This window comes from Herpailurus yagouaroundi, unplaced genomic scaffold (genome assembly GCF_014898765.1).
Source record: "Herpailurus yagouaroundi ecotype Mexico unplaced genomic scaffold, PumYag 188, whole genome shotgun sequence".
NCBI lineage: Eukaryota > Metazoa > Chordata > Mammalia > Carnivora > Felidae > Herpailurus > Herpailurus yagouaroundi.
In genome coordinates, this window is record NW_024412419.1 from 1,118,462 (window position 1) to 1,129,183 (window position 10,722).

The window sequence follows — 10,722 nt, forward strand, 5'->3', positions numbered from 1 at the left end:
ACCCGTGTGTGTGCTCATCTGTGTGTGTTCACCCGTGTGTGCTCACCCGTGTGTGTGCTCATCCGTGTGTGTTCATCTGTGTGCATATCCGTGTGTACATCCATGTGTGTTCACCGTGTGCTCATCTGTGTGTGCTCATCTGTGTGTACATCCATGTGTACATCTGTGTGTTCATCCATGTGTGTCCACCTGTCTGTGTGCTCATCTGTGTTCATCCGTGTGTACATCTGCATATAAGTCTGTGTGTTCACCTATGTTCATCCATGTGTACATCTGAGTGTTCGCCCGTGTGTGTTCACCTGTCTGTGCGCTCATCCCTGTTCATCCGTGTGTTCATCCGTGTGTGTTCACCTGTCTGTGTGTTCATCTGTGTACATCCGTGTGTACATCCATGTGTGTTTACCCACGTGTGCTCATCCGTGTGTGTTCATCTGTGTGCATATCTGCGTGTACATCTGTGTGTTCATCATGTGTGTGTTCACCTGTCTGTGTGTTCATCTGTCTGTACATCCATGTGTGTTCACCCGTGTGCTCATCTGTGTGCATGCTCATCTGTGTGTGCTCTTCTGTGTGTGTACATCGTGTGTACATCTGTGTGTTCACCCATGTGTGTTCACCTGTCTGTGTGTTCATCTGCGTACATCTGTGTGTACATCCGTGTGTGCTCACCTGTCTGTGTATTCATCTGTGTGTGTGTGCTTGTGTATGCCTGGAGTCATCCTCAAACATTCTCATTTTCGGTTTGCTACAATGTGCTTACCTATAATTCCTAAATTTAACTTATTTTAAATCAGTCCTACTTACGATGACATAAGAAATCTACGTGCAGCCAAACGTGTGCCTTTGGGTATTTTCGGAACCCGCTGGGAAGCGGACGTCCTAGACCTTCTACAGTTGTCGCACCCTGAGGCCTGAGGTACGTTCTGCAGGGGGAGCGGTGGGCACGTGCCCCGGACAAAACCCGAGCTAGGGGCGTGTGTGCCCGGGACACATCCCCAGCTGTGTGTGCTGCGTGTGCACAGGTCAGCAGTCCTGGCTGGTCTCCAGCGCAGCCCTGGGGGGCTGGGGGGAGTGGCTGCTGTGCGTGTGGGGCTGCTGGTGGGACCGAGCCGTCCACTCCCACTGCATTGCCTCTGATCTGAGGAGGGCCAGCGCCGTGTGCAAAACCCACTCGGTCTGAGCGCTGTCACTGCCCCCTACAGCCCGTGGGTCTAGGCCTAGCCACCAAAACACCCATCCCTCAGTGTCCACACCCGGAAAATGGGCTGAACCCCTCCAGCTCTTCTCTCCGGGGCAGTGTGTGCAGAGGCCCTCCGTGAACCGTCAGGCACCCTGGGCGGGGGACACGCCAACCCATCAGCTGCGCTCTTGTAGGTGCGGTGGGGAGGGGGGGCTCCCGAGCTCCTCTCAACCCCAGTGGGCAGAGCTCTGCTCTCGCACCAGGGGCCTGGTGGGGCTACAGCCCTGCCCGACCCTGCCACCACCAAGAAGCTGGACTCACACAGCAGTGGCCGCCCCTCCGTGGGAGAAGCCAGGCCCGCGTGGAGGGCAGCTGTGATTCACCAAGCCCTGTGCATTCCCTTTTGTAAACCGTGAAGACAAACCATTACAGAACTGAGGATTACGTACGGGAACTGGTGCCCAGGGAAAGTGCATGCCGGACAACAGAAGCCTCAGGACGAGCCGCCTGCATCAGACCCCAGTAAATAATCCTCCTGCTGCCTAAAAAAACCAGCCCTAGAACATTCTAGAAACAAGCAGCTTGCAAAGCAAAATAATACCGTGGCCAAAATTCAAACTTTTAATTCTTTGATTCAAATAAATTGTGGCATATGTAGGGGTTACAATTCCTGTGTACCTAGGACAGATGCCCAGAGACGCCGGGAAATGCAGGAAAACGCAGGGCCCCCACCCCATGGTGCTGAACCAGGAGCTCCAGCATCAAGAAGGACGGGTGAGCGGCCCCCACAACCCCCTCTCCCACCACGCTCACGAGCGGCAGGGACGGGGGCTGCTAAGAGAAAGATCCAAATAATGAAGAGGTATCTAAATTTGGCCAACCAAAGTATAAATGGAAGCCAATTTGGGGGCCCGTTTTTAGAGCTAATTGCCTCTGATTGAAATCGGTTTTGATTTGGCTCGAATTGGAGGCTCAGACGGCTACGGCACCTACATGCCGCCCATGTCTACAGTGATCGCGCATCTGGAAGCGGACGGCTCCCGGCGGGAGGACGCGGCTTCGCAGGAAAGAGGCCAACAGCGATGTGAGGCGGCTTCCAAGCTCTTCCCCGTTGGTCCCTTCGGGTCCTCTTGGCCATGAAATCTTTAGAGAGGGGACTTCCCTTCAGAATGAGAACTCGCGTTAGGCAGAGTCCTCACCAAAAAGTCTCTGATTTGAACAATTCTATCTATCCTCCCCCCTACTTTCAGCCTGCGGTCCCATTGAGTGTCACGGCCGGTGAGGCAGGTTCGCAGGATGTGTATGTGACACACGGCACATCGGCCCAAAAGTGTGTGCACGTGGCACGCGGGCTTTCCTGGGCTCACCCCTGCTTCCCTCCTGAGCCCCTACGCTGTGCTGTCTACACTGCACGGGCCGGGGACCAGGGCAAGCAGCCCTTGAAGAGTGCGAATGGTATTCACGTACAGGTTACATTTTAATACATCCTCAGTTTACATATTGCACATAATTAGACATAAAATTACCCACTTCTTTTAAAGACTATCCCCAAAGTGTTGCCCTGGGTAAGAGCGGAGCAAAGTGTTGTCTCAGGAAGTTTAAGACGCTTGAAGATCCAAGACCAAGAGTTTATCTGGCACAACTCATCTTTCCATGATCAGAAACGTCCTGTTAGTGGCCAACAACCAAAATTCAGTGTCAAGTGTGACAAGAGGAACATTTCCAGAAAGTTCCACACTAGAGGATCTTTGGGAGGGTAGTGGGGCCTCCCGTCTAAGGTCTTTATGAAGAAGTAGAATTGTGCGCCTACAATGAACGGTGTGATCTCACTCTGTCATGTAAGCGGCTGCCGCAGCACAGACTGACCAAACCTTTTGAAGATTTGAAGATGTATGTGATCTGTTGAGGGGGGGGCAGGTGCGTGAATTGTTCTAGAGAAAGCTGCTGTAGATCTTTAAGGAATCAACCTATGCTCCTATGCAGGGAAAAGCCATCCCCCAGGCCCTCGTGACTCAGACTAAAGGTAATGAGTGGAGGGGTATCATCGAATAAGACGTTACAGGACAACAGATATTGTATTCTGTCATTTCCTCAGGTGGGAAAGACTTATCAAGTAAAACTCAGTCGCTGAAATATTGGAGTTTTTATAGCAGACATTTAATTGGAACCCGTAGTTTTGAAGATCCACCGATAAAAATGGGCCATTTTAGAAAACTGGTCAAGTTTAGATTTCCCAGAAAGGATTGCTCAAAATGGCATTTAGTTGTTGCAAAGACACGCTGACAAATGAGCGTGGCTTTCAGATGAACCACAATTAGGAAAAGGCCATCACTCCCTGAAGATCAGTTCTCATCCAGGAACAGGCAGCGTGGAGGGAACGGACCACTCCAACACTGCCCTGGAGGACGAGGAGGGCGGACCGCCTGCCTCTGAAGACGCGGATGGCGAGGACCCTCACCCACCTTCCGAGACGAAAGAGAAGAAGACAGTGCGGACGGAAGCCAGAGAAGTGGCGGCCATGCTCGGAGCTTCGGGGCAGCGTAAACCGAGCCCAAAGTCAAGGGATGAACACCCACAACACCTAGGTCCCTCAGAAAACTACTCTGGCCTCTGGGGGTGTGGAGACGCTAACCACTTAGAAGCAGTCCTACATACAAGCCGTGCAGAGGCTATTTCTTGTTTACGGCTGGCCTGCTGGAACTGCATATACGTATGCCAGACTTTGCAAAGCATTCCTCATCAAGAAATTCAAAGGAAAGGTGCCATGGTCTGATGTGTTGGCCACGTTCCATGTGCAGTTAGTCACGTTTTGATCATGAGGGAAATACGGTTTTAAGCTGTGAGAAAGGATGTCTTAACAAAGTGGGTTGAGGTGTTCTTGCACCTGTCCGTTCTGAGGTTCTAAAAGCTATTTGTCCATTAGGCACTGCGTGGATGACACTAGACTTTAAAGCCGTTAAGTAAGAGGATGCCCTCCGGGTGTTTACACGCCATGAAGAAAACGCCAAGAGTCTCGTGACGGAAGGGCTAGTTCAGGAGGTCACTGAACATGAGCAGGTGATCTATGGCGCTAGGGCCTTGGACAGGGATCCTGCAAAAAATGACATGATGTGAAACAGAGCCCTGCACTCTGAGACAGCCCTGGTGTAGCACAGTGGGACAGGTGTGGGGTGGAATCCTTGGAGAAGGAATTGTGTCTCCTCCGATCAGAGCGCCGGAGACTTTCACGCACTCTCTATGACTTGTACTGACTCCTTCCAAAACTTGTGTCGGAACTGAATGTGGTTCTGCATTTTCAAAGAAGAGAAACCTTAGTCTGGGGAAGTAAATGTAAGTGATCAGATTTATGCTTAAGATATAGAAAGAGTTACAGGCACAGGGGAGAGGGAGAGCGAGCGGCTGGAGGGGTGTGTGCCTGAGTGCTGGCGAGCTCCTGGCTGGACCCATCGGTGAGGTGACGCTGTCCTAGAGTCTTTGGAGCATGCCTAGGGAATTGGCTACTGTCGTGGTGAGTTCTTGTCATCAGTGCTATTTAAATGCCCATATTTTAAATGATCGTATTAACTAGTGACTGCTAAAAAACCAGTTTTTCATTTTTTAGGTTATAATCATTTCCTAAAAGCTTGAGTACCTCTGTCAAACTTCCTTTCCGTGTGCATGCGTATCAGGAGAGAAACTACTTATGCCTGAGAAAATTCAGGACAGAAAGGCTATGGCATGAGAGAGCTAGAGACAAATGAGAAGCAAGAGGCAGAGAGACTGTGCGGAAAGGTGACCGAAATCCCGAGGACCCGGTCGTGCGTGCTGTCCAGGCACTGCGGGCGCAGGTGATTTTCTTAAAGACACTTTCCTTTACATGTGACACACCCATTTCGTTACTACTAGGTGCAGAGATTTTTAAAAGAATGATTTTCGTTAAATCTTACTTGAGTTCTTGTGAGCTGGTAGCCAGCATGCTTCGAATGCTTTTGTCAGCGAGGGGGCAGCCGGACAGACTGTAAGACAGGCCAGAGAGTCAGGTGAGTAGCGGCTCCCGCCAGCTTACGCTCCCGGACAAACACAACATAAAGTTGAAACTAAAAAGTTTAATGCAGAAAAGCGATGGGGCAAGTGCTGTATATTGAATTTTTTTTTTTTGGTATAATTAACTTGGCGTACGTTTACGTCTTCGTTGAAGAAAACAGGTCTGTTAGTAAACGATTTTTGAAAAAGAATACGAAATGTTTGCGCTCTTTGGTTTAAATGTTTGTAAAGAATTTTCCAAATCGAGGTGGTTTATCCGAATGTAAAAGACACTATACAACACGTAAATCAAGCACGATTTTATAGGTCAACATAGAGCACTTAGAGGGTTGACACGTAATTCGACGTTTTTACTTTGACAGCATTGTTGAGGTAAGCTGAAAACAATAAATTGAAAAGACAGAATCCACCATGAGAAAAAATGAAGTCACACCTTCTATGTGAGGCGTAATTACCAGTCACATGACCACTCCCATCACACCTTGGTGTTGGACATCTGCCACCAAACAAAAACAAAAACAGCCAAAATAGTAAGTAGGTTTAAAAAAAAAAAAAAACTTTAAGAAAGTTTCATTGTTTCCAGTTTAGCTGCAATGTCTGTGAGGGGGTTAAGCGCCCTGAGGGAAGCTGCAAAAAACGGCACGGACCAAATGGTAGAAGGCGTCTCCATCACACAGAGCGTCCTGGGAACAAGCAAGCCACGCGGCTTCTCGCTCCGCTGAACTGGCAGTTTGAGACATTTATATGCTGCGAACGTCGCATGCTCAAACGGCAAGGCATGTACAGATCGGTTTTTAAAAATAAGCCAAGGGAAGGGACGGTCGAGAAGAGCAGGCATCTCGCCTGGAGTTATGCTTACGTTATTAAGTCCTTTTTGCTGTCCTTGCACTGGGGGTACTTGGGCTTGGGGCTGGGGATGGTCACCTCTCCCGGGTACCTTCTCTCCTCCAGAGCCTCCTGGAATGGGTCCAAGTCTTCCGGCTGCGGGCAAAACACAGCTTCAGGGCCGCACGGACGACAGTGTGACAGACCGACCGCAGACGCGTCCCGCCGGGGCGCCGGCCGCCTCTGCGTTTCCCTCCCCTCCCACCGCTGTCCCTTTAAAGGTATTCCACGCCTTCGTCCGGACGAGGCCCCTGCCGCAAGCGCGGAGCGGGGCTCTGTTCAAAGACTATCGCTTTCGGAGCGGACCGTAGCCGCTCACCTACCGCTCTAAACTTCTAAATTCACGGTCACCTGTCGGGGGGCAGGGCCTCACTCGATATTTCTGTTGGGGTACTAATAAGAGGGACACTCGATGCCCAGCAAGCACCTGTTGCTGTCCGGCACCCGTGTCCGACACTGACCTGCTAAGCTTAAACACTGACCCTACACGTGTTCTGGAACGAGAGTTATTCTGACCATCGGTGAGCATTCTGCGCGCGTGCGTTAAGTCCCAAGGCGAGGGAAGACCAACTGAGATTAATGTTGTGGTTCTCAGTTACTCTTATGCGACATTTTCTTTTTCAACGGAAGGTGTCTCCTCCTGGGTAAGCGGGTCCCCTTGTGCTAACTAAGAAATGCCTACAGGTGGCAGTACTCAGCAAACGTGTCTCGTGAATGCTCGCGAGTACTTTTGCCTTCTGGGACGGTCTGTTTGATGAAAACACTTCTGTCGGTTTAGGAGGGCTTAATTTTAATTAAAATAAATTCGGAGACTCAACCATCACGCCTTATTTGGCGGTAATGATTTAACACCGTAGGAGAGAAAAGAATACTTTGCAATTTAGCTTTTGCCACTCAGACTCTATTCTTTGGCAAGGCGTGGCTTCAATTTAATCAAATTTAATCATTTTTGAAGAATAAAGACGATAGGCTTTGAGATGAAATGGCCTTATAACCGGGTGCCTTTTCTGCCAATTCTTACAAATAGCCAATGCTCCCTTTTTTTCTGCACTACCTTGTTTCCCTAAGAAGCTATTGCTTCGATGGTGGTCTCCCTCTTGTATTCAAAAAGGGTTTTCATTTTCCAGTGACTAAAGAAGGTGTCATAATTTTCAGAACTGAACACTGGAGACAAAGCCGGGACAATAAAGAACAACCTTTTCTTCGCTTCTTTTCTCAGCTTCGAGGCTATTTTCACGACTTGGGGAACTTGAGTGTGAACGTTGTGACTACAGGTCTCCCCCACTTGGCGAAAGCGCACGTCACACCACTTTGCTCTCATGAAAGACCCACATTAGTACCTGCTTCTGCTAACAGAAAGAAACCAAAGAGGATTCGTGCTTCTAGGAAAAGAGGCGAGAAACGCAATAGCGCTCAGTGTTGGTTTTGCGGAGGGCCGTCGGAGCGGCGGCTCGCACCCGGGCTGCGCGAGCCGCCCCGACGGGCACGCACCTGCCCCCGAGGGCCCACGCAGCAGCGTCTAAGCGCCCGGCTCCAGGGCCCCGACCGCTGAGAGGTGAGCACCTGGGCTTCGTTTCAGGCCGTTTCCCTTTCGCAAAGTGTCCTCGGGTTGAGAAAAGCCTGAGAGGTTATTTTTGGGGTCTGGGGATGCTGAAAATACATTCCATATAAATTACTGGTAACTGCTTCTGCACTTTGTGCCATTTGGCTTAGGAAGGTCTCCACAGGAAAGCTACAATTTCCGGTCACCGTACTTCAGAAGTATGTTCCCGACATAGCTGTTTTAGCAATACTGCAGCCAAGGAAGATTTAGGCGATTATACTAAAGCGACTTCTCAGGGCTGGAATATTACTCTTCTGAATATTTTAGGTTTCTCTGGGAATAGGCACGAGCCTTCGCTTCAAAGAGCCAGCTAATTAACAGCACACAATTAACCATTTAAATACTTAACACTCTCCTTAGGATTCTCTATCTGCAGGGAAAACCATGCATCAGCCACATGTCACCCAGAAAAAGGGACGGGCTGGCTGGCTGTTGACGTCTTTTCTCAGAGAAATCGTTTGTGACTGAACGCACTTGTTGGGAAATGAAATTCACGCTCGAAGAGAACCCGTGGCTTGTGTCACCGAATCGGTGTTAGTGACAAATCTCTCCCTGGCCCGCGGAGTGCGTGGTCAGCCCTAGTCAGCTGAGGTCATCCCGCGGGTGCCCGCTGACGCCCGACCCCGCGCCCCGAGCCGGCCGGCAGGTGAGGGGGACGTACGGGGGCCTCGCTGGCGTCGCCCCCGTCCGCCCTGCGGGCCTTCAGCTTGGTGTAGTCCACGGGCAGCTCCCAGCAGTTGTCCTCGTCCAGCTGGAAACACCGGCCGCCCATCACCGCCTGCCGCTGGGGGGACATGGGCTCCAGGGGCGTCAGGACCGGGCAGCAGCTGTCCCGCGGCCGTGGCTTGTTCACGCTGAGGTCCAGAGTCCCGTTCTCGTCCACCTCCATGTCGGGGTTCTGCCGGACAGAGAGACGTGGTGACCGTGCGGCTCCACCGCCAGCCACAGCCCTGCCTTCGGCCAGTGCAGACCCCAGACGCGGGTTCCTCCCGGGGTCTCCCGCGCGTGGGCTCCCGAGGTGAGCGAAGCGGCGCCCTGGGGACATGTCTGCTGTCCCGCACTTAGCCGCGACATCGGACGGCAGGCGCGTGCATCTATTCGCCTGCTGGTGACCTGCGACCTGTCCGTCTAGCTCCTATTTATTTGTCTGCCACTCACCGCTTCTCTTTAGCTTCTCTTTTCTGCAGTTCCCCTCTGCTTTTAGAAATAAGCCTGGCCGGGGCGCCTGGGTGGCGCAGTCGGTTAAGCGGCCGACTTCAGCCAGGTCGCGATCTCGTGGTCCGGGAGTTCGAGCCCCGAGTCGGGCTCTGGGCTGACGGCTCGGAGCCTGGAGCCTGTTTCCGATTCTGTGTCTCCCTCTCTCTCTGCCCCTCCCCCGTTCATGCTCTGTCTCTCTCTGTCCCAAAAATAAATAAATAAAAAACAAAACAAAACAACAAAAAAAAAAACATTGAAAAAAAAGAAATAAGCCTGGCCGGAAGACAATCATGCCTAATCTCCACTCTATTCCAGCTCAAATACCGTTTACGAGATCAAAGATAGATGTGTGTTTACGCTTAAAAATTCGCCTTCAGTTTCACTGATGCAAATATTTCAAGACCAGGAGAGGAGGGGAACAGACCAGTCAGAGGCATGGAGGGCGAGGGAGAAGTTGCCAGAATTTAGTTTCCAACAAGAAAGGCTGCGATGAACAGCCTTTTCCACCTTAAGGGAGGGAGGTGTGCGATCACAGCTCAAACGACCTCTAGTCCAGTGATTCCAGTCTGACCTACTCTGCGTTTCAGCAAGCCCAAAATTGAGACAACTGTCTTAAAAAAATAAAGAAGTACAGGGTGAGGGTTATTATTATTATTTTTTTTAAATGACGCTTTGAAACAGACGAAGAGGTCTTCAAACCTTGCCTCTCCGGAGGAGGGAGGCAAGGAAGGACACATGAAGGGCAGAGAGAGAAATACCGCCAACCACCCTCCGCTTCCGTTCCCGGAGAGTTACACTCTCTTGAGCAAAATTCGGGTTTCAGGCTGGTGTGAAAGCTGCTGCCCACCCCAGCGTCTGGCAGCTGTCTCCTCTGGACGTCACAGTGGAGGGAAGCTGCGGGGACGTCGGCCCATCCAGGCTGCTACCTTGATAAATTACCGAGCGGGATTCTGTCTGTGCCCTTCCTGTCCGTGAGCACTCCGGCTTTCAAGCTCTCCTACTAATTTAGCCTTCATAATGTTGCAGTTAATTCTCTCGGTCTTAGGTTTAATAAAGTGAAACAAAATCCGAAGGGGTTACTGTCTTTTTTTTTTTTTTTTCCTCCTTGCCAGGGAAGCCCGTCCATGCTAGCCTCGAATTTTAGCAGCCCTGATCACCACAGAAATTGCACGCCCCTGACACTTCTCCATAATCGTGGAATAAAAATATTAAGAGTAGAGAAAGCAGGGAGCCTGGGTGGCTCAGTCGGTTAAGCATCCGACTTCGGCTCAGGTCATGATCTCACGGTCCGTGAGTTCAAGCCCCGCGTCGGGCTCTGTGCTGGCCGCTCAGAGCCTGGAGCCTCAGATTCTGTGTCTCCCTTTCTCTCTGACCCTCCCCCGTTCATGCTCTGTCTCTCTCTGTCTCAAAAATAAACATTAAAAAAAAAAAAAGAGTAAAGAAAGCATTTGCAAAACATGAAATTACTGGCCTGTCTCCATTCATATGCATCACAAGTACTCGTAACGAGTCCCCTCAGGTCTGAGTGCTCAGGGTGCATGGCCGGCCGCGCTAGTACAGGAGAGGGGGTGACGGAGTGGCCCCCGCCAGGTGGTGCCCTCTGCTCTGCAGCCCGAGGGACCGTCCTGCCCCCACGCCAGCAAGGTGACAAACCCTGCGGACAGACGTTTCCGCACTAATGAAAGCCAGCCGGGATGCGTGGCAGTCCCAGCGGAGACTGGATTCTACTTTCTTTCTTCCCTGATACTAGTGACCCACTGGGTGCGAAGGGACAGTCCTGTGCTTGATTTGACAGCGGGGCCACCCAACCCTCCTGGTGTTCAGGGTTCCTTCC

At 51.2% G+C, this 10,722-nt stretch overlaps 1 protein-coding gene across 1 annotated transcript in view; it reads right to left on the reverse strand.

Annotated features, from left to right (window-relative positions):
* MYT1L (myelin transcription factor 1 like) overlaps nucleotides 1-10,722 on the reverse strand; it is a 442,535-nt gene that overhangs the window by 59,831 nt on the left and 371,982 nt on the right. The window contains exons 17-20 of the mRNA XM_040496904.1: nucleotides 10,360-10,563; nucleotides 8,353-8,589; nucleotides 6,063-6,184; nucleotides 5,107-5,175 (exon numbers count right to left, since the gene is read on the reverse strand). Of these exons, the coding sequence (XP_040352838.1) occupies nucleotides 5,107-5,175; nucleotides 6,063-6,184; nucleotides 8,353-8,589; nucleotides 10,360-10,563 (632 nt within the window). The remainder of the gene's footprint in view (nucleotides 1-5,106; nucleotides 5,176-6,062; nucleotides 6,185-8,352; nucleotides 8,590-10,359; nucleotides 10,564-10,722) is intronic.